Source organism: Carex rostrata, chromosome 9 (assembly GCF_964058835.1).
Source record: "Carex rostrata chromosome 9, lpCarRost1.2, whole genome shotgun sequence".
NCBI classification, from domain to species: domain Eukaryota; kingdom Viridiplantae; phylum Streptophyta; class Magnoliopsida; order Poales; family Cyperaceae; genus Carex; species Carex rostrata.
In genome coordinates this window covers 12,326,536-12,350,967 of record NC_135926.1, presented here as the reverse complement: position 1 = coordinate 12,350,967, position 24,432 = coordinate 12,326,536, and the positions used below count along the sequence as shown (strand labels likewise).

The following is a 24,432-nucleotide window of genomic DNA, read 5'->3' as shown; positions in this document are numbered from 1 at the left end:
CCAAATTTTTAAAATTTATGTCAAATTAAAATAAACAGTTCGAAGAACTAATTTTTAATCTAATATTAAAAACACATGTGCGAGAGATTCACAATTAAATAAAAAGTTGATAAGCTAAATTTGAAAAAATAAACGGTTCGGATCTCACTAATCCAAATGAGGTAACTGACTGTATCTGAACCGAAATTTGTATTATTACCATAATAATAATAAAAAAAAACACCCTCGTTTGATCAAAATATGAAAATTGCCAAGGCCACATAGCCAATTCGTAGACCCATTTAACGAGGTCCGCACAGCTGATCTGTGCTTCACTGATTTTTTATTTATTTACAAAAGTATTATTAATTAATAATAAAGCTCAAAGTTTGAGATATCTCAAACCGAACTAACTCCACTGCTCTTCAAATAGGAGAGCAGGACTCTGTTATTCAAAATCGAACTGTTCATCTATGTTGAGATTTGCGCATGAAAAAAATCAACAATTAAAGTTTGAATAACAAGGTCCTGCTCTCCTATTTGGAGAGCAGCGGAGTCGGATCCATCTCAAACAACGCCAAACAAAGCTCAAAGTTCAAAGTTTGAGCATGGTTCGGATCTCACTAATCCAAATGAGGTAACTGACTGTATCTGAACCGAAATTTGTATTATTACCATAATAAAAAAAAGAAAAAAAATACCCTCGTTTGATCAGAATATGAAAATTGCCAAGGCCACATAGCCAATTCGTAGCCCGCACAGCTGATGTTCGCTTCACTGATTTTTTATTTATTTACAAAAGTATTATTAATTAATAATAAAGCTCAAAGTTTGAGATATCTCAAACCGAACCAACTCCATTGCTCTCCAAATAGGAGAGCAGGACTCTGTTATTCAAAATCGAACTGTTCATCTATGTTGAGATTTGTGCATGAAAAAAATCAACAATTAAAGTTTGAATAACAAGGTCCTGCTCTCCTATTTGGAGAGCAGCAAAGTCGGATCCATCTCAAACAACGCCAAACAAAGCTCAAAGTTCAAAGTTTGAGCACAATTTTTAAGTAAAAGAAAAAGGAAAATTGGGGCTGCAGACTGATTGTGTGGTTCTCATTAAATTGAGCCGTAGGATTGTCTGTGCGGCTTGGGTATTGGTGGAATTCTCTCAAAATGAAGGTGTTTTAGTTTATTTTTTTATTATGGGTGTGTTTGGATGAAGATTTGAATTAGCGAGAATAGTGAGCTAACTCAACTTTTAGTTGAGTTAGTAAAATAGCATGCTAACTCACAAAAGACAAACAAAGAATAATTTATTTTTGCTAAATCAAATACATATAAACGTAAAATAGTAGCTAATCCGGATTAGCACTAATAATAAAAATTTCGGTTTTTTTTTTTTTTATGAGAAACCCGTAGTAAATTTCGGGTATCTGAATTCTACTCTTTGGGATATATGTGGAATCATCGAGGAGTAATCTGGGACGCCAGCTAGTCCCCTAAGCATTTTTCAGAAGAAAATACAAAAAAAATCTTCTCTCTAATTCACTCTCCTTCTCGCTCACGCCTAGTCGCATATAACATCCTATGATCTAATCTTAGACACCTCCTCTTCATATCTTTCTCTATCCCCTTCCCAAACAATGGCGAAACCAGGCGACACCTTGCCGCACGTGCTCCTCGCATCCCTCCTCTTTCTCGTACTCTCTCCTGCAACCGCCTTCTACCTGCCTGGTGTCGCACCTCGCGATTTCCAAAAGGTTAGGATACTGATACTTTACCCAGGGTTTTATCCTTTTTGTTCGAAATGGAAGCCTTAGTATGGATCTAGAGGCGAAGTTCGTAGGTTGAACTGATATATCGATAGATCTGTGATGGTTCGATGTTTGGATTGGGCATCTCAATAGATCAATTGAACAAATAGTTGGATCTGTTAAAAGAGTTATTAACTGCATTTCTCACTGAAATATATTGCACACTTTTTATTCGTTGTGCTTTCTTTAGTATTATCAATAAAAAAACATTCAGGCTTTGTGCTTTGACTTCTGATCCATCAAATCCTGCCTGCGAAATATATTTCTTTCTGGTTTAATAATCAACTCTTTGTTAACTGATTTGGTAGAATATCCTCTTCAGAACAAATCTTAATTCATTGTTCTCGGGAGAATTACACACCTAGCACAACTGGGTAAGACACCCTTATGCGGTCACAGATTGGAAACCTAGTCTGCCATTGTCTTGTGTTCAAAAAATTTCTTTGTTTTTCTGGGGCATAAGATTTTTGTGGAAGCTACAAATGAAGCTGAAGATAAATGCTTAATTATTGTGTACCATGACTTTAATTAGTCTCCTTATATAAACAATTTGTAAGGACTTTTTTATTAAACTACTTAATTCGGGCATCTGATGCCTTTTTTTTTTTTTAAAAAGTTCACTACTTAACTGTGTTTTTCCTCTTAGTAACACAATTTCTATCTCACTTTTTACTTATTTTCTTTTATATAATTGTATCTTACTTTTTTTTTTTTTTTACCTTTTAGGATGATGATCTTCTAGTGAAAGTAAATAAACTTTCTTCAACAAAGACTCAGCTTCCATATGACTACTATTTCTTGGATTATTGCAAGCCTGATGAGATCTTGAACAGTGCTGAGAATTTGGGGGAGGTTCTTCATGGCGACCGGATTGAGAATTCTGTTTATGCGGTAAATATTTCTACACATCACTGTTTTATGTGTAATAAACCTAGGTCTAAGCCTGATTTAGCAGAATTAAGTCTCAGTTAAAACAGACTTCCGAAGCTAAGTGATTAAATTGATCTTTCCTCAATAATTATGAATTTAAGCCTCTGGTACTTTTGTATTTTGGCTTGGCTTAGCTTCTTCATTTGTTTATCTAATAAACTATGTTAGACTTGACCCCTGTTGTCATCCTATTTCACCTTTACAAACGCTGAGTTGTGTAATTATGGCACGATTAACTAATTAAGCCCCACTTACCTTAAATCTGTCTGTTCTCCTTCAGTTATTAGATTAAGCAGCAGAAGCCAACTAAGATAAAAAAAAAGTCTCTAACAAGTGATCAAATTGTCTTTTGGTTTACCAGAGGAAAACAGTACCAAACCATTACATTATCTTTGTTTTTGGTTACTGCCAATGAATCAAGGTTTCATTATGAATAAAAAAAACAGTTTAAGATGAGACGGGACGAGGGTTGTAAAGTAGCATGCAGGATAAAGCCCACCAAAGAGTCTGCTAAGAATTTCAAAGAGAAGATTGATGATGAGTACCGGGTCAACATGTAAGTCTATATATTCTTATAAGTTTTTGTACTGTCAGTTTATTGCTAGTGTGGCTTAACCATATTATTACCAGTATCAAGCAATGCTGTGTTAATTTTTGGTAGTCTTAAGAACTGCAAGCTTAGTGCAGTGGCACGAGCCCTCGTCTCTCTCTTCAGAGACACATGTTAAATTTTCGAGAATATCATCTAAATGATGCTGGGTTACATCATTGGCATTTATTTTGGTGTTTGCCAAGTGGGTTAACTTGATATTTGGGTTAAAATTGATTTTTATTGAAACATTTTTCGTAGTAGTCACATGAAGTAGAACATTTGAAGTTTGTTGGTTTAATTGAATTTTTTTTAATACTAGGATATTGGACAATTTGCCAGTTGCTGTTCCTCGGCAAAGAAGGGATGGGAGCCAAACTCCCAGCTATGAGCATGGCTACAGAGTCGGTTACAAGGTAACTTCCATGTTATGGGTTTTTTCTTGTTTGGGCCCTTCCGAACTCTTAAATTTATACATTACCTGCAAATTAAGAAACATCTTTTGTGCCCTCAAAAGCAAGAGACAATTTCCACTACCCACTGCCCGTGCTCATGCACAGACCTACGGAACAGAACAAGAGATCTAAAACGAGGTTTTATTTGAGAATGGTTTTAAGATGTTTTCCTCATTTTGCAGGGAATATAGATTATCTATTATGTTTGCAGGGTGTATATGTGATGATTTTTCAGGGATTCACAATTGAGTATGAACTTGTCTAAAGCACTTCTGCAGTAATAATGCCTGAGATTTATAAATACATCTCTTGTATGTTACCAGGGTAAGGATGATCAGTATTTCATAAACAATCACTTGAGCTTCAAAGTGATGTACCATAAAGAAGAGCTCTCAGAAGAATCCCGCATTGTGGGCTTTGAGGTGATTCCAAGCAGGTATTCCCTTATTTGTCCTCAAATTATATTTTAGTTTATAAAATTTATAGTTCTTGATACTTGTAAATGTTCTATCTTCATAGTCATTTAAGTGAATATATGCCTCTGGAGTTGTTATTTTGTGCAAACAGAAAACTATGGGTTTAATAAGTTTGCAATACCTTCTTGTAAACTTAATAGACAAGCAAGAATATCCCTGCACTAGGAACTTTTGTTCTGAAAACCAGCTTTCTCGGATTCCTATGAAAGAACAGATGCTTGCGGGGATGTTATCTTTTCTTTTGTTGAAGTTTGTAAAAAACTTGCTTTTTTCTTTTATTGCAGTGTAAAGCATCAATACGGCGAGTGGGACAAGAAGAACCCAAAATTGATAACTTGTAACCCAACAACTAAGATAACTCCAGGTAGCCACACCCCTCAGGAAGTAATTGCTGATCAGTATGTCGTCTTCTCTTATGATGTCACCTTTGTGGTACTTAATATTTTCCTTGATCTCTTTTCAATCATTTTTTATTCACATCTCCTCCAAAATTACAAAAAACTATTGAATTTAAGTTCCTTCTTGTATGCTGCTCTAAGCTTATGGTTAAATGAACTTTTTGGCACATGTTGAAGTCTCATCTGTGAGCTGATTGGATTGCAATTGTGCAATTGACCTCGATTTATCCAATGTTTATTCTTAAATTTGAATTTCTTGATAGTGCATAGTTTTTATATAAAGTTTAATATTTCTACCTCAGTTAAGGATCTTTGCCTGGCACTTTTATTCAATATGTTTCCAATTCATTCTTATGGCTAATGTTTGCATGGAACTTAGAATGGGAAAAAAAGAGAAGAAATAAACAATAGCTGGTGGTCAAAGTAGTATGTTCTTTTTTATGAATTGCATGTACTACTGCATGCTGAAGATGATATTACCATATTGTATTCTTCCATTCCAATTATACCCCTTTCTCATTAGCTAATTTCTATCAAGGTCACCTCTTGTCAGGACAGCCACCAGTTTTTGTCCTTTCTAGTTGAGAACAAATATTATTTGTGACCTGCTTTCCAACTCTTTCATTTTACATCAGTGATTTTAATTATAACCACCTCTTGTTTTTATAGTTTTTTTTTTTTTTTGTTTGCATTGATATTGCCAAAGTCAGTTATTCCCCCCCAAACCCCCAAATTCATATTCTGACATCTGACTCTACCCATGACACAGCTGAGTGAAATAAAGTGGGCCTCACGGTGGGACACATACCTGCTGATGAACGACGACCAAATTCACTGGTTCTCCATCATCAACTCCCTCATGATCGTGCTGTTCCTTTCCGGCATGATTGCCATGATCATGATGCGCACCCTCTACAAGGACATTGCTAACTACAACCAGCTTGATTCCCAGGAAGAGGCCCAGGAAGAGACCGGCTGGAAGCTCGTTCATGGTGATGTGTTCAGGCCTCCCGTCCACTCCGGCCTCCTGTGTGTGTATGTGGGCACTGGTGTCCAGTTCTTCGGCATGACACTTGTCACCATGATTTTTGCCCTCCTGGGATTTCTCTCCCCTTCCAATCGTGGTGGTTTAATGACTGCTATGGTGTTGTTGTGGGTGTTTATGGGGTTGTTTGCCGGGTATGCCTCTTCGCGTCTGTATAAGATGTTCAAGGGCACTGAGTGGAAGAAAATCACCTTGAAAACAGCGTTCATGTTTCCCGGTATTGTGTTTGCAGTTTTCTTTGTGTTGAATGCAATCATCTGGGGTGAGAAATCGTCTGGTGCTGTACCATTTGGTACAATGTTTGCATTGGTGCTTCTTTGGTTCGGTATCTCAGTGCCGCTGGTTTTTGTTGGAAGTTACTTGGGTTTTAAAAAGCCTGCTATAGAGGATCCAGTAAAGACAAACAAGATCCCAAGGCAGGTTCCAGAGCAGGCTTGGTACATGCAGCCAGCGTTCTCGATTTTGATTGGTGGGATTTTGCCATTTGGTGCGGTGTTCATTGAACTTTTCTTCATCCTGACCTCGGTCTGGCTCAACCAGTTCTACTACATCTTTGGCTTCCTCTTCATTGTATTTATTATTCTACTAATCACATGTGCTGAGATTACCATTGTGCTCTGCTACTTCCAGTTGTGTAGTGAAGATTACAACTGGTGGTGGCGCGCATACCTGACGGCTGGGTCCAGTGCTCTGTACCTGTTTGCCTATTCTGTGTTTTATTTCTTCACCAAGCTGGAGATAACCAAATTTGTGTCTGGTATACTTTATTTTGGGTACATGTTGATAGCGTCATATGCCTTCTTTGTGCTCACTGGTACAATCGGGTTTTATGCATGCCTCTGGTTTGTCAGGAAAATATATGCATCGGTGAAAATAGACTGATATGGCTTTAAGGGCAAAACGATCTTTTTGCTATTCTGGTGACTGGATTTGGGTGGAAGGAGGTTCAGCATAGAATTGTAGATTTTAGTTGCTCTTCCGCAGAGGCAAAAGATAGCCTAGTCAGACTAAAGCTATTACTTGGAAGTTTTTATCTTTTTCTTTTTTAACACTGTTACTTTTACTTCTTCTTTTTTTTTTTTTGGGGGGGGGGGGTAATATAGTAATAATATATTTACCTTGTTGATTGAAACCCTTTGAGATGATAGTCTTACGTTTAATTGAGTTGTGTATTATATTGCACTGGTATTTCAGCTGGGAATTGAATTTTGAATTATTGTATCCAGTCTGTTCTTTTGTGCTTCATGTTTTTCTCTTGTGGTGCCAATGCCTTAGGGTCAGTGCAACGGAAGCTACCATTGACCACAAAACATTGAAAATAAGATCTTATAGTTTGTTCGATTCAGTAATGTTTTTTTTGCAGAAGATAGTTATTACGTTATTTGAGAATAGTTTAGCCACCCGTGTTGTAAAAAAAAGTCCGTTTAGACCGATTAGTCATTGACGGTGACTAAATCGTTATAGATTTTTTTAATTAATCGACCGTTATTTTCAATTATGATCTATTATTTATGATTATTTTCCATTAATCACTGTACTCTATTTACAACACTGGTTTACCCAACGAAGCCCACTTGGCGTGTCTGTTTTGCTAATGAGCCATGACTGCAAAAGAATTAATAAAGAACACAAATAAGTATAATATTTAAGCGAGATCCAGTAAAAGTAAAAGCAAGTTCGGCCCCCGTCTCGTGGTTTTCCTGAAAAAAAAAGCAATAAATCTTCATAAACTCGGCCTTTGTACGCAGAACCGTGGCAAAGGATTTGATTCCGCAGCTCCAGCGTTGGCCCATATTTTTCTGTAATTACGCAATTCGTACGGAAACCAACATTTCTCTCATAAGACTTCGTTACTTGAACTGAGACTGAGAGAGACTCTTTCTCTACTCCTCCCTCTTCTCTCGCGCCGAACCGATCAACGACAACAACTAATCAGATCTCATTTCCCCAAATGCGGTCGCACCAGCTCCCCTACTACAACACTGCCATTGCCACTGACGACAACGACAAAGACAAATCCAAGCGCTTCAAACCTCACCACCATCTCCACTCCTCCACCTCCTTCCCATCCAGGCGGTTCCTCCTCATCTGCACCGGTCTCTCCCTGATCCTCGCCGTTTCCAGCCTCGTCTACGCCTTGTCTGCGTCCCCTGCCCCCACCAAGACCGTTACGGTTTATCGGTGCGGCCGAGCCGAGGACTCTCTGCGCACACATCTCTCCAGCTCGGCCGGTGTCGAGACAGCCGCGAGGCCGAAGGTGGTTGGTCTTGTGGGAGTTCAGACTGAGTTTGGATCTGCTGACAGACGGTCTGTGCTTAGAAGCACCTGGTTCCCGCCTGATCCTGATGGGCTTGTCAGGTTACAAGTTGTGGATCTTGTTATTAGAATGTATCTATTCAGTGGTTGATCTCTGCGTATATGACATAAGCAAATATGGGGATCACTATGCAATTTTTTTGATTCAGCTCAACTGAAACACATGGTTTGTCTATCATAAATACTTGAAATAGAGGAGGCTATTTTGCAGCTTTTGGTTTTGCATTGAAACAACAATTAAGGCAATAGCTCTATTTCAGTGTTCTGTTGAATGGACTTAATTTACTATTTTAGCAGCCTTGTGTTATATAAATAGTACTGAAATAGTAAATTAAGGCAATAGCTAATTGTCGGCATGTTCAAAAAAAATTCTCAAACCAAACAAAAACTGCTGCCAACTGACACGCACACTTAAATAGGAAAAATAACACTCATTACTTACTGGTAGAAGCAAAATTACGAAAGCAGAAAAAAAGAAGGATTGGTTACCTTGTTTACAATTATCTTATTTTAGTGTATTTTGTTTTGGCAGCTTGGAGCATGGAACTGGTTTAGCATTTAGGTTTGTTATTGGACGCACAGGAGATCCCAAAAATATGTCTGAGCTTCAAAAAGAGGCCGACATGTATCATGATTTCATGTTTATTGATATTGATGAAGATCATGCAAAGCGTCCACAGAAGACGTAAGTCATAAACCTTACAATCGTTTTCATCCTTCCCAAAAAAATGTTGCTGTTATCTGCATGTAATTAACTTGACCACTTTGGTATTTGCCTTTTAGTTGCTGGACTTGTGTTTACTGGTTTTTCATTCAGTTGTGCTTGTCAACCTGGGATTAGTCAGGGCCCTGTTTGTAGGAAAAAATGGTTAATTTGTTGTTTAATTTCATAGTTTAGGCTTAACTAAGGCTGAATTTTGTTAAATAATGCTTATTTTATGATGGAGGGCTAATTTAACCAAGATAGGGTTAAAAAAGAAGTTAGTATAGTCTGGATTGGCTCATTGCAAGATTGGTTTACTGTACTGTATTGGAAAAAAAGTACCTATAAATACATACATAATTTAATATTTTTTATTAATGATATTATCCCTAGGTTAGCATTCTTCAAAGCAGCATTTGATCTGTTTGATGCTGACTTTTATGTAAAAGCTGATGATGACATCTATTTACGTCCAGGTAATATTGATATTACAAACATTTCATTTTATACAGTTAGGCTTCTGTACTTGATTTTCCTAAAAAAATACAATAGAATTAGACTACCTGGAAATAGAAGGGCTTTTGCTAACCAATAACATGCAAGAACACTCTTATGGCGAAAGGATTCCTTGAAACTAAAAAATAATGACTAAAATGTAATTTTTTTTATAAAATAATACTTTTTTACTTTTAAGGTTATTTGAGTGGTTGTGCAAGTTTGGATTTGTCAATATTTCTTTAACTCCTATTGTATCTTCTATATCTCCAATAATGTAACCAGATAGACTGGCAACACTTCTCGGCAAGGATCGAGCGCATCGCATGACTTACATAGGTTGCATGAAAAAGGGCCCAGTGATCACTGACCCCAATATGAAGTGGTAATTTTTCATGAGTTAATTCTGGATGTCGTACCCCAATATGAAGGTTACAGTTCATATAAAAATAGTTTCTTGCTGTAATTGTTTTTAACTGACACGTAAATGATAGGTACGAGAGTAAAGGGGATTTAATTGGCAGTGAATACTTCCTACATGCATATGGACCGATATATGCTCTTTCCTCTGATGTGGTAGCTGCTTTAGCTGCTGCAAAAAATGATAGGTACTTCTGGATACTTAATAACTATGTTACTGTACATCTTTAAATTGCACTACCAAATATTTCTCATTATAGATAATGAATACGGAACATTACTATGATGCCTTCAGATAAAACCTACTTTTAGATTAGTGTGTTGGAGAAAGTTCTCCAAATAATTGAGACTTTGAGCTAGATAGACTGCTTTTATTTCCGAATTTGCTTTGCTTGCGAGCAGTCCTTGGCATTAGTATGAGTTTGTTGACCGCGCAAGGGCAATCCATTTTTATGACGAATTCCACGATAACGAGAAATAGAAATTGGATTTGGTTCAGAAGCGATAGCGATCCTTGTGCATTGGAACTGGTTTTCTATGAAATGAAATAATTGCGATTTAGATGTGATTTTCAAATTAATTATTACTACAAATGCTAGTAACTCTCTACAACAGTAATCTTAAAGATGGGGGTAAATTTAAAAAAAATATATGTGATTTTTTTTGTTGTATTAGCAATAATTCAAATATATTAATTACTAATTACAAATATGAGATACCTTTCCTTGGAACTTTTTTATTAATCTCTTGTTTTTGCATGATGTTTGTATAGTTTAAGAATGTTTAGCAACGAGGATGTCACAATTGGTTCATGGATGCTATCCATGAATGTCAATCATGAAGATAACAAGGCAATTTGTGATCCCAAATGTACCGCAACCTCCATTGCTGTTTTCATACCAAATTGTTCAGGTACCAAATTTTCCACAAGTTAATATTTTTTAATTAGGTGCTATATTGCTTTTGTATAACACTCAGTGTATCTGACATGGTTACAAATTAGGCTCAACTTATAGATTAGAGTCATGCAAATATGTGTGTTCTGTTAAACATTGACTATTTTGTCACTCACTAAACCTAAATTGAAGTAAAAATCAAGTTAATATATAAAAACGTGGCTTTAAGTTTGAATTAGTTAGTTGTTGAAAGATTTGTTGAGGTATAATAATAAGGGAGAATCGTTGTTATACCCATTGAAATATTCTAAATTGTCCATTTCCACATCATAACACTCAAATTTCTTATCTCTTCATTTTAAATTAGGATAATCCATCAGAACTTGGAAATTGTTTTTTCCCCACTAAAAACAAATTACCTTTTTTATTTCCCCTTTCTTTAATCTAATTTTAAACTTTTATTTGAACTTATTATTAATCTTTTATTTTAAGATGAAAGGACTTTTTACCCTTCTCTTCAACGGCCACATTTTTTTAATGTCCAACTACTATCAATATTCTTTTGCACTCTAATCAATCAAATGTTAAATGCTAATGTGCAAGTTTAGCTACTGGATTTGTAAACTAGGTTATTTATTTAACAGTTTAAAATTAGATAAAACTTTTAATACTTTTAAGTTTAAAAACTGGGTTATTCTTATTAATCAAATAGAAGATTGAAATTAAATTAAAGAAAGGGAAATGAGAGAAATTTGTTTTTAGTGGGGAAATACACATTTTCAAGTTTTGATGGGGAAATTGGATATTTAGAACTTTTTGATACTTTTTAAGTTTTCACTTCACTTCAATCAACATTCAATGGTATATTTTCAAAAGATCCAATTTAAATAATATGAATGATTGTAGTATTTGAGGTGTCTTTCTTGTTAACCATATCATACCCTCTTCATTGCAAAAAGCTATTGAACTTTCAATTAGACCTCTTTATCAATTGTAGCATTCCTGTGCCAAAATCTCTCCATCCCCCTACTTCTAATTTTAAGTCTTCCCCGCAATTTAAGAGCCTCTAATGTCTTTACTGGTTCAGTTGTCTGCATTCCAAATACCTCCCTCTTATTGAACTCCATTTAAATGGCATGGGGCCAATATGACCGTCTTAATCCTCTTCAAACCACCCCTTGAATGAAATATTCTTGCACTTATCTGCAAAATCCTGAGAACAACCCCAAATGAAAACCTCATTAGCACCCCGATTGCTTAGTCATTACTTTATCTCTTCTTCTTCAAAGTTCGTCATCATACTTTTTGCATTATGGGTGGATTGGTTATCAAGAATTAATATTCAAATTATTTCAATTGTAGCAAAGATTTCACTCTGTACTACATTTTCACTTGTACAATATTTAATTTACTTCCATTATACTACATTTTCACTTTCTGTACTACATTTAATTTAATTCCATTGTAATCGGTTATCGGTGTTCCAATTTTTTTTAAAAATAATCTCTTTCAAAATCAGAATGTTTACATATTCCACTTCTTGATGGATTATTAATAAAGTGACCAATCTAAATGAAGAAGCAAAAGTTAAATGCCTCAAATAAGGCCAACTTAAGCTTTCTATAATAAATAAAGGAATAGGTGTCCTAAAACATGGTAAAGTTTACCTTAAAGACTAAAAGAAATACCATGAAGCAGAACCCCAGGATTTTTTTTTATAAATAGAATCAAATTTAAATATTTCAACGAAACAAGTATACTAGATTTGGTTTTATTGGAAACCAGCTGTGGATCGGTGGAGGCAGTTTTACTATCCAGGCAGTAAGTATGATGGAGCAAAAAAGTTCCTACCTTCACCGATTCTGTGGATCGGTGGAGCTGTTTTTCATAACAATCAAATCCAACATGTTTGTTTCGTTGAAATAGTTAAATTTGATGTTATTTAAAAAAAAAATCTGAACCCCAGTGAAAAGAAAAGGAATAATGCAACTATAAGGAATTAGATGACCATAGAAGTGACTACAAGGAATATTTTAGCCGGGCTCCCTATGTTGGGGAAACAAATAGTTACTGGGAACAAAGTCACGTATTAGGTGCAATTTAAGCCATGTCTTGTAATGCATTGGTAGAACCTCTGCCTACAGTCTATGCTGGTAATCCTGATTTTGGACATAAGATATGTTGCTTTCATGAATTTGCTTTGTTGAAATCTTGGAATGTGAATAAATTGCAGGGAAGTGCAGTCTGCCTGAAAAAATGAAAGAGCTTCACAACAATACAATGTGCTCAAAAACTCCAACACTGCCGGTTGAAGAATATGAGGACGAGTAAATTTGATTTTTGGAATTTCAATTCCTCGATTTGATTTAACAGAGCCTTACTGCCAAATTATTTTAACAACTTTTTTTTTTTTGGGTTTACCCCAAATATAAGCTGTTTCTTGCAAGAGGTAAAATGCTCTATGATTTGTAGAAGACCTTGTATAACTTTTGTTTGTTCTGTGTCAAGTCTGTAACATTTTGATGTATATTATTACTAAATTAGGGGGGTGTTCGGTAACCCTCCTTAAGGTGGTGGGGATTAAACATTTAATCCTTACTAAGGAGCATTTATTCGGTAAGATATATATTGTAGTATATAAAGACCTAAATACCCTCATTTACATTTTTATTGCCATCTAATTAATTGTTGGTACAGAAAAGAAAATGGTACAAGGCCGGTTCAAAATGAACTGGTACCATCCAGACTAGAATGGTAGTACAAACCAAATATTTGAAGTTGAAATTCATCATATTTGGAAGCTCTATTTACTTTTAATATTTTCAAAAGACTTAGTTATAAAAAGGACACGATTGATTATTGCTTAATACTAACATTATGACAATACATAGATACAAACTTGTTAAACTAACCAACTACTGAGAAACTTCACCCCCAGTAAAATTATGGAAAAATTTCCCAAATGTATCCAACCATAATGCTAAAATAGAAAACCTAATCCAGTCATGCACAGAAAAATCAATCAAATAATTTAGAAAAAAGAAAATGGGAACCATTGAATCAAGCAAAAAAAATGATCTCATTCGAGAGAACAGCTCGGTGCAAAGTGCAAACATTGTTGTAGCATCAGATTGTTGAAGCTTGACGTTAGTTAATCGCTAATTTAGGCCGAAGATGAGGAGGAGATTTTTTTTTTCTAAACCTAAGGAATGTTTTTATAAACCTAGGAAAATGTTTCATGGGAGAGAAGACACCATAAAAAAAAAAAATGAAAGGAGTCTTAAGAAGCTGTATGGTTGGAGGGTGAATATGTCCCAAGAAATACCACTTTTGCTCTTCAAGGAGAACTTTTACCAAGGAAAGGGGGGGGGGGGGGGGGGGGATTAACAAAAGAAGTTAAAGGAAGGCATTTAATCCTGTCTAAGGAGATAGCGTTCGGAAAGATTTAAGGATTTAAAGAATGTTAAGGAAGCTTAAGCCTCTCTCTCCGAACAGGTACCAATCAGCAAATTTTGTTTTTGTTGTATACATGCCTAATTAATACAAATTTTTTTTGTCAACATCAAACTTCGCTAGGGCCTAAAAGGGAAGTGCAAACATCTCTGTCATAGGGGCAAATACAATACATGTAACAGAGAAAAAAAATGCTAATCCTGTTGTATTTCCCCTGCATTTGTAGTGAAAAATCTCATATGTATTGTTAACTTTGTGAAGTTCATCTGTCGGTTTGTTATGCTAACGGAGTTTACTTACATGAGTACATGACAATAAGCACAGAATATATATATATATATATGTCAACAAACGTTAGGTGTAAGTAAACGCACTTTTCAGTGAAGCTGCAAGATCCGGTATGAACCAAGTGTAATGTATCTTTCTTTTTATTTATTGGAAGCGTGTGGGCATGCAGGTGGATGTGGTATATTGTTAAATTTTGAAAATTGGAATAGTAAGACAGATTTCTCTCTTTTTGTAATTTTTGCACGTGTAACAGCCTTATTCTGTCTAACGTTCTTTTTTTTTATGAAGTGTCTAACGTCTGAAATTTTTATTTATATCCAAAAAAAAAAAATCAAATTTTATAATCTACACCCATTTTCAATAAAATTCCAAATCTAACCAATCCGTCAAATAATTTGACAGAAATTCAGAGAATTTCCGCCAAATAATTTGAAATAATTCCTGTCACATGTAATAATTTGGTGGTTTGGTTAATTAAGGTGCCCTAACATCTTGAGGTTTTACAGGGGCACATGTGAAATTATGACTTATAGTTACATATTAATTGATTGTTCAAAAATACAAATAAAAACAGAAGAGAATGTTCAATGTTCAGCTTGTTAATTTTTTATTCTGTTATATTTTATCTCTGAGATCAAAATTGTCCTTTTTCTGTGGTAGCACTGTTAAATTTTATTTTACGCAAACCATTACTTTGCAGCCAAGTTGTCCGGTAACCAAAACACATTAAAATATTCGCATCAACTCAATTAATCATTATTATGTATACAAGGGCTTATTGGGTATTATAATTGAGGATGGTTCAAATGCACTGTAATTTTGTGCTCCAATATACTCTACATCTTTTATTTTTTGTTTTCAAAGTTTAAACAGTCAATCTAAATTGTTCAACATGATCTTTATAATAAAATATTCTTAGAGACCAAATTTTACATTTTTTTTAATTTGTTTTTAATTTTTTTACATAGGTAAAATATCACTTTTTCAATGATCCAGAATTTCTTTAAAATAGTGATTTTGTACCTATCTAAAATAATAATACAAAAATTATAAAAAAAATATAAAATTTGGTATCCAAACATATTTTATTATGAAGATCATATTGAACAGTTCAGATCGACTGTTCGAATTTTGAAAACAAAAATAACAAATTTAAAAGATATTGAAATACAAAATCATAATACATGTGAATCCTGGGAGTAATTATTATGTGAGCAATTGTCTCTGAAAAGGGACAACAGCTCATCATCAAAATTTGATGAAACGCTCTTATTGTTTAATAAGTTGCTTCAGGATAAAATCCGTTTTTTTTTTCTAACACCCTCAAAAATCAGAATTAAATGAATACCATCCGAAAAATCGGAATTCAGATTCCGCCACGTTCGCACCGTGGATCTGCGAACGGGTTGACCCGTCCACAGATCCACGGTGCGAACGGGTCGGTGTGCAGATCCACAGTGCGAACGGGTCACTTGAGCGGATCAAAGCGACCATGTCAATGCACAGATCCACGGGTCGGTGCGCCGATCCACGGTGCGAACGGGTCACGCGAGCGGGTCAGTCCGCAGATCCATTTCGCGAACGGGTTGGCGATCCGTTCGCAGATCCACGGTGCGAACGTGGCGGAATCTGAAATCTGATTATTCGGGTGGTATTCATTTAATTCTGATTTTTGAGGGGGTAGGGAAAAAAAAACGGCAGGTGGCGTGTCATTTTCCTCCGACTATATATATATTAAACGATTTTGACTAGCAATTATTTAGTAGGCCACAGCTATATATGCATGTGTGTCACGTGAATCGTGTAGAAGGCTATAAAAGAATATCATTTTTAGTTATGCTCTTGCAAAATAAATATAGTTGGAGAACAATATTTTACTTTGCATTGTTATAACACAGAGAACTAGCAACGTATTAAATGTCATGCTCCGCAATGGGCAAAACAAATTTGCTAGAAATAGCCTCATATTTTTTTTTTCTTCGTTTTCAAATTTTAAACAGTTGATCTGAACTATTTAATATGATCTCTGTATTAAAATATACTTGGAGACCAAATTTTATAATTGTTGGAAATTTTTTACTATTTTTTTAGATATATACAAAATCATTGTTTTTGGATGGTCCATAAATATTGATATATAGTAAAAAAAAAAAATAGTAAAAGATTTAATAAAAATATATAAAAGTTGGACTCCAAATACATTTTAATATGTATATCATATTGAATAGTTCGATTAATTGTTAGAACTTTGAAAACAAAAATAAAAAATATGAGATGTGATGAGGCACGAATAACACGGAGTATTTTTTGTAAATGTATATTGTCAGTTCTAAAAATTATATTGTGTAAAATAGATATTGTTTATTGATAATATCTTTAACTCAACAACATTGACAACACTATTTATTCAAAATAAACTTATAAAATAGAAGAAGAAAATGTATAGACATGCAGTTATAATTGTAGGTATGTATATATCAAGTTTTATATAATTAGAGTTTCTTTTAAAATTCCATAAAAAGATCAGTAAATACGAAGCATTATAAATTTCAACTGAATTGATAAATAATAAAATTTTATATCAAAATTTTTCATTTTTGTATCATTATGATATAGATACAGTATATATCATCTTAAATGATTGGAGCGTGACGGTGAGTAGATTCAATCGTCGTCAGAGTGCGGCGACAGTTGAAGAAGCTGATTCGGTCATGGAGCGAGATGATGATTAAGAAAGGATTAAAATATTAGAGTAGTTTAGAGGTTTTTATGAGAATTAAAGAGTAAATTTAAAAATTACGATCATTTGACATATTATAAATACATTTTGTTATTAATGAAATTGATAGTAGACATTTAAAACCACTAACTTAAAAAAAACAGTGACAGATTTAAAATTTAGAATTTATTTTCAACGGTAGTTAAAATTAGCAAATTAATTAATTGTAATAAATATCCATTTATATAAAATTTGCAGCTGTGGCATCCTAATATGAGATATAATATGAAAAAAAGAAACTGAATTTAAGAGAGCAAATAAAAAGTGTTGCTAAAGGGCAGGACTTCTTTTATGAAGATGTACTTTACAATCTTCAAAATTTATTACTTGAACTACCAAAAGATAGCAAGTTGGGGCCATAATATTATTGCATCCATGGATTCTCCATCCCATGGTTGGTTGGTGCCTTTATAATTGGTTATAGGTCATTTTTTTGTTATATCAGACAAGTAATATTAATATGATAACATTAACATAATACCTATACCTCTCATTAAGGGAAATTTGAGGTTTCATAAAGACAAACAAGCAATGTCCTTATTATAAAATATAATATGGTTCCAACTACATGTATGAAATTTAAAATTTTAAAAAAAATGGCAGAAATATAAATTAGAAAAATAAGATTTCTCACTTCTTTTTCACACGTTTTTCCTGCCAATATTTTTTTATAATTTAAATATTATTTATAGATTTATATATATATATATATATATATATATGTTCAAATAGTGTTAATAGGAATGTGTTCAACAGTGTTATGCTTGACATTCTCTTTTGCTCAAGTGGAACTTATTTATTTTTCTCAAGGCACATGTTCTTTCTTTTGACATTGAAGAAAAATATATATGAAAAAATTATGGTGAGAAGTTTAGAAAATTAATGGCATATTTCTAAAAAAAATGTATAATATTCACATTTATTCTTTGTTTTTTTTTCTTCTAAAAAACACCAATATTTGAGAAATGAAACTGAATAAGGGAAGAAATTACAAATCATTTTAAGTTCGAAGGATATAAACAATGAAATATGAGTAGAACTACAGGTGTTCTTAAGTTCACCAAGCTCTTCAGTGAACTCAAGTCTAAAATCTATTGAATCGGCTTCAAATGAAGAATCCGAACTGTTGAAACCCGTCTACCTTACGAGTGATGTGTCTACATTTGAAAATTTTAAACATTCGAATTAGTTTAGTATAAAGTCAAGCGGTCAAAATTAGAAGTTTAATAAATTAATTTTAATGCATTCATTTTTTGAACATTTTTTGACCAGTTGATTCTGTGCAAAATTAATTTTAAAATTAAATTTTTTTACATGTAGACGCATCACTCGTAAAATAGATGGATTTCAACAATTCAAATTTGCCGTTTGAAGCCAATTCGATGAGTTTTAGACTTGAGTTTACTAATAAGACTTAATGAACTTAAGAACACCCTAGTTTTACTCATGAAATCCTGTCAAGCACCTAACAAATCAACGTGTTATTTAAAGAAAATGACAAAATTGATATTTATTTTTTTAGATAAAATGAAGTGCAATCTTTCAGCTTTTCACGCAATACGGTACCTCACCAACTTTGTCTATAAAAAAAGTAAATGACAAAAAAGAAACAACAAAAAAAAACTCGCCAGCTCGTCTAAATTGGCACTTATAGCAGCGGCTTCGCTAAATGGCTATAAGCCGATCAAAATTAGCCGGCTCAGATCAGCTCGGCTCAAACAGCTGACCGAGAAAAAAAATAAAGTTTCTCTAAACATCTGAACCGTACGATCTCAATCGAACGGCTCTCACTTTGTCGTTCACTGTCTTTATATGGCAACATAGGCCGTCTAGAGTGAAAAAAACATGTCTTGCCGTGACTAATATGCTATGATTTTAATCTCGTGTTGTGCTGTAATTTAGTTAATTTTTCACATGTTGTATTGTGTCATTGTCAAAGTTTCAAAGAGTGATCACAGTACGCGAATGACTCGTAACTCACGTGAGTCACGCAGTACCCAAACGTAACTCACGTGACTCGTGTAACAATTTGATCATAATTTAAATTAATTTATTTAAGATTCACTATTTGATCAAGATCTAACGATTCTAATTACACATGATTCGACATGTATCTAATACACATATCGTACCATTCCGTAACAAAATCGGCTCTGCCATGCTATTTTTCCCACTCTAAGGCCATCGTCTAATAAGTAATACATAGAGCAATTATTATTCCATTTTCTGTCAAGTTATGAACCTCAACGTTAAAAATAGCTATGATTTTATAAGTACAGATTGGCGAACTGTAATGCTATGATTTGCTTTTAAGATAAACAGTGCTTATAACCTTCCTAATGTTGTAACCTTAAAAAAAATACCTTTTTAGTTTTGTAGGGGCCTACTTCACAATAGTTCCATTCAATGTTGTACAGTACGCGGTCATCTGACAAACAGGTACCGTCAAATGATTAATCGGAAATAATCAGCTATGATCGAAAATAATCAATCCATTAGTCAGAAAAATTCATGATAGATTAGTCACTGCCAACAACTAATTAACCGATTAATTGGCCTAAACGCCCTTTTTTGCAACACTGGTTCCATTATACTGCCATTTTTAATATTTTGTTCCAAAAATATGGCTAATATGCGAAAAGAAAAAATCTTCTAAAGTTGCATACATGATAACATGTTTATTTTATTATTATTATTATTTTTTCTAAAGTTGCACCCATTTGAACATTTAATAATTAGTTTTCTGTTTGCTTTCTGGGTACATCATACATGGCTGATGGCTCTTGGCTGAGTTGCACCTAGATTGGTATTCCAAATTCCAATTCATATTCCATCAAAAATCAGTCCTATATTTACAATCCTGGTTGGTGGGACATGAAAATTAAACAAACTAAACTTATTCCAGAAGGAATAAATTATTCTCTCTTGAATCTTGATCACCTGAAACACACCACAATATATAATTCCATTGTCATCTTAGCTGTTATGAATCGACCATCCAATTTGCAAATGTAGATATCTCAACGGCTCTTCATACTTCCGACAAACCATTGTCATAGTTTTGATAAGATTAGACTAAGTGCCTAATAATCACCAAATTATTAAATTGGTCTCCAACTCCTCAAGTCAATTGATGAGCAAGATTAGAATAATATATACACGAATTATTGCCAACTTGTATCTCTCCATCTGCCTGTCAAGGACTCACCAACCATCAAATCATAATTTTTTATTTGTAAATGATTTGTCATTCCGATTTTGCATATGTAACGGTCCTCATGACTTGGAAAGTGTACAATTTTTTCTTGATGATTAATCATTTTTACATTTTCAACCGATTTATATAAAGGTTGACTACGATGAGCCATGAAGTAAAATGCGTTTGTACTGTACGCTATATTTTTATTTTGAAAGTCCAAATAACCGATCTGAACCGTTAGATGTTATTTCTATATTGAAATGTGCTTGGAGACCAAATTTTACATTTTTTTTGAATATTTTTACTATTTATTAAGCCACTTTGAAAATGGCTGTTTTAATGTGAAAAGTAAAAAACAGTAAAAGTTTCTGGACTGTCGGATCAGTGATTTTCAAAGTAGCTTAATAAATAGTAAACAAATTCCAAAAAATGTAAAATTTGGTCTCCAAGCACATTTCAATATGGAGAACACGTTGAACGGTTTGGATCGGTCGTTTAGATTTTCAAAATAAAAATATAGTGCCATGAAGCACCAACTTATTTTACTCCATGGCTCACCGTAGTCCATCTTATTATATATATATATATATATATATATATATATATATATATATATGCGCGCGCACATGTGCGTGTGTGTGAACTAAAAATGTAGTATATCTTTTCTACAAGTGACACGTGTTAGAAGAATTCTATTTTGGAATTTTTTTTCAAATCAAACTCAAAATTTACGATACCTTGCAATTTAAGAATTTAAGACAATTTAAGAAGATAAGAAAAAAAATATATTTTTGTTTAAGAAAGTGATTGTAAAATATATTTTAATGCGTTTAAATATTCCTTCTATATGGGACATGTGATACGATTAATAATCATTGTAGACTTTTAAACTAGTACATATTTAATAACACTGTCACAACTTCTATTAATATTAATAGGTAAATTACGATTTAAAATTATATTCTAGAACATAATAATATTTTCTTAAATGATGCTTATGGTTAATAATATTATGATATCACTGATCAAGAATCAAATTCATCATCTCCATCATTTTTTTTCCTTTTACCCATGGCAGTTTCTTACTGCTGTTAATTAAATAATTGAAGTACATATAATGAGTGTTTCAAATATTTAATCAAGATGTCTAACTAATTGATAGCAAATGATTGAAAAATAAATACATAGTTAACAAATTGAGGCCCCTTCATTATGTACTATATCATCATAACTTAGTACAACAAGAATAATAATATTAATATATCATGAGTAAGTGCACGGTACTATGTATAATATGATTTGGTCCGTAATATGGATTAATATTTTCATGGTACTATGCATAATACGATTTGGTCCGTAATATAGATTAATATTTTCATTTTCAAAATTCTAACAGTCAATCCAAACTATTCAACATGATTTTCATTGAATATGTACTTGCTGACCGAATTTTAATTTTTTTAGAATTTTTTCACTATTTTTAAAGAAAGGTAGAAAATCACTATTTTTGAATGGTACATAATTTTCAGATCAAGTGATTTTCTATCTATCTTAAAAAGTACTAAATTTTTTTTCTAAAAAAAAAAAAAACCAGTCTCCAAGTACATATTCATATGGGAATATATTTAACAGTTCGGATCAATTGTTATAATTTTGAAAATAAAAATATAGACCCGTATTACAGACCAACCTGTGATATGCATAGTATCATATACTCAATTATATCATCTTTAAAGGAATTATCAGTAAAACTTGAATTCGGCATATACAAAAACTTGAATGCGCGTTAAATTTGCATTTTTTTTTCTCAAGTAATTTACTAATTTTTATTGAATTAACTGTAACCAATAACATACTTTTTAACCTAGCCTATTTAACTATTTTGAAAACTTGGTATATACGAGTATTAAAAGACCAGCTTGAACTGAACTGCCGGTACACCATAACAGCCCCTAACCACCGCCAAAATAAAAATTATCCACCATAATTCATCCAAATAGAAAAAAAAATAATAATAATAAAAACCTTAACAAAAAGACACTGCCTCTGCCGAATTCGTATCCTCTGCATTAACTCAAAAGGGAATCTTTTGAGTTAATATATCTGAACCATCCGATATGCTTTAAAATTCGTGCAGACAGAGGCTGGATTGACACCGTTTAAAATCAAACGGTTGAGATTCATTAACTCAAGAGATGATTCTCTTTTGAGTTAACGCAGAGGATACGCATTCGCCTCTGCCTATACCAAATACAAATTACTTAAAACCAGCAGTAGTTGAAGCAGAACCATCTTTGCAAGGTACTCTGTTCCTTTCTCCCCACCTCACCTCATCTCCTCTCTCTCTTTTCTATACTTCTATTCCCTTCCCTTCCTCTCCTCTCTCATTAATTAACCCTCTCACTAATTCTACCTTACATCCTTATTCCACCTCTTCTACCATGGCTGACAGAGTATACCCTTCAGCCAAACCAAACCCTCAGCCCCCGGCTTCAACCGCTGCACAACCATCCTTCCCCGCAACAAAATCTCAAATGTATCAGCGACCGATGTACCGCCCGGCTGCCCCATCCAAAGCACGCCGCCGATCCCGTGGCTCTTGCTGTCGCTGCCTCTGTTGCTGGTTCATCCTAATCATCATCCTTCTTGTTTTTCTTGCTGCAATTGCTGGTGCAATCTTCTATGTTCTTTACCGGCCTCATCGCCCGACCTTCACTGTCTCCTCTCTTCGTCTCTCCACATTCAATCTCACCTCCTCCAATCTTTTAACCTCCAGCTTGGATCTCTCTATCACTGCTCGTAATCCGAACAAAAAGATTGTTTTTCTATATGATGATATCTCTGTCGGTGTTACAAGCAATGGAGCTGATGTCGGTGATGGATCCATCCCTGGCTTCCTTCACGATGCCAAGAACACGACTGTTTTGAAAGTGACAGCTGGTGTGTCGCGTCAGAGCGTCGATCCGAGCATGGTTTCGGATCTGAAGAAGAGCAATGTGCAATTGGCAGTGGATCTGGAGACGAAAGCAGGTGTTAAAGTCGGGAGCTTGAAAACAAAGAAGGTAGGGATTAAGGTGCATTGCGAAGGATTCCAGGCTGGTGCACCGACGAAAGGAAAGCCGGGAGTTGCGGCAACGCCTGATACAGTGTGTCAGGTCAAACTCAGAGTCAAGATCTGGAAGTGGACTTTCTAGTTGCATGCAAGTGGACTTGCCGGGAAGTGGAGTTACAGTTACATACAGCTGTGTTTTTGTAAATTCTTTTATTATTGTCATTGTAAGAAAGGGAAAGAATTGGAGCTGAGGGGATTGTTTTTTTTTCTTTTTTTTTCTTTTAGTTGCTGTTTGATTTTTCTTTTTAACTATTTGAATACTTTATTGGGGAGGGGAATTTGATGATTGAATTCTATGTAGGTCAATTTGATTTTTTTTTTTTCATTTTCATCAGTTGTTTTTTTTCCTTTCTCGTGGAATGAATGTAAGATACTTGGTGAAAAAAATAATATAATATGTAGGCGAAAGTCAAGAGTGATATTCTTTTCCCTTCTTTTGAGCATCTTTCGCTGAGAAAATGAACTTTTACCTTTGGCATTTATTACTGATAATTAATAAATTAGAGTTAAAAGGGCAGGGAATCCTGGGGCAGCCGGGCAGGCATGAATAGTTTCAGATAATCTTTTAGTTAATCTGTGTATATTTTTGTGTGGCTGGTCAATTTTTCCAAGATTCGTGCCAATAATCGTGCTGACAAAATTTCTACTCTGTTACAGTATGAAACTATGAATTATATATAAAGTTTGATTTTTTTACGCGGTTATACTGATCAAAATCGTTTATAGTTCGTATATGATATTATAGTAACAAGTGCTTCAAATAATTTTCTTTTTCACCACCATTCCGAATTATTTTTAAGTTTGACTAATTTATAAATTAACTATTTATGTCATATTTTTTGTGGTATGACTAGAGAATAGCAAAATATTTTAGAATTATTAATTTTATATCTTATCAAATTATTTTAAATTATATATTTTTCATATGCAGATTGGGTTGTATAAAAAGCTCGCGACTCGTGAGCCACTCAAACCCAGCTCGGTAACGAACTCGCTAACAACTCATTCGTTTAAAATTCGAGTTATTCTGACTTGAGTTGAGTAACTCGTGAGTTAAACGAGTTGAGTTCGAGTTGAACTCAACTCGCTCG

General features: G+C 33.9%; 3 protein-coding genes across 3 annotated transcripts; all 3 read left to right on the top strand.

Moving 5' to 3' along the window:
- The first annotated feature begins 1,479 nt into the window (after window positions 1–1,479).
- Window positions 1,480–6,901, top strand: LOC144559785 (transmembrane 9 superfamily member 7-like). The gene is made up of 7 exons (XM_078308906.1): window positions 1,480–1,733; window positions 2,514–2,678; window positions 3,164–3,273; window positions 3,629–3,722; window positions 4,085–4,197; window positions 4,522–4,669; window positions 5,405–6,901. The coding sequence occupies exons 1-7, from the start codon at window positions 1,617–1,619 to the stop codon at window positions 6,560–6,562; spliced, it is 1,905 nt and encodes a 634-aa protein (XP_078165032.1). The 5' UTR covers window positions 1,480–1,616; the 3' UTR covers window positions 6,563–6,901.
- Window positions 6,902–7,527: 626 nt separating this feature from the next.
- LOC144559095 (putative beta-1,3-galactosyltransferase 12) lies at window positions 7,528–13,033 on the top strand. Its single transcript, XM_078308038.1, has 7 exons — window positions 7,528–8,038; window positions 8,529–8,681; window positions 9,093–9,175; window positions 9,480–9,579; window positions 9,689–9,802; window positions 10,387–10,526; window positions 12,744–13,033. The coding sequence occupies exons 1-7, from the start codon at window positions 7,632–7,634 to the stop codon at window positions 12,839–12,841; spliced, it is 1,095 nt and encodes a 364-aa protein (XP_078164164.1). The 5' UTR covers window positions 7,528–7,631; the 3' UTR covers window positions 12,842–13,033.
- Window positions 13,034–22,553: 9,520 nt separating this feature from the next.
- LOC144559814 (NDR1/HIN1-like protein 13) lies at window positions 22,554–23,604 on the top strand. The gene has a single exon (XM_078308941.1). It carries the CDS (start codon window positions 22,671–22,673, stop codon window positions 23,421–23,423), a length of 753 nt encoding a protein of 250 aa, XP_078165067.1. The 5' UTR covers window positions 22,554–22,670; the 3' UTR covers window positions 23,424–23,604.
- The last annotated feature ends 828 nt before the right edge of the window (window positions 23,605–24,432 follow it).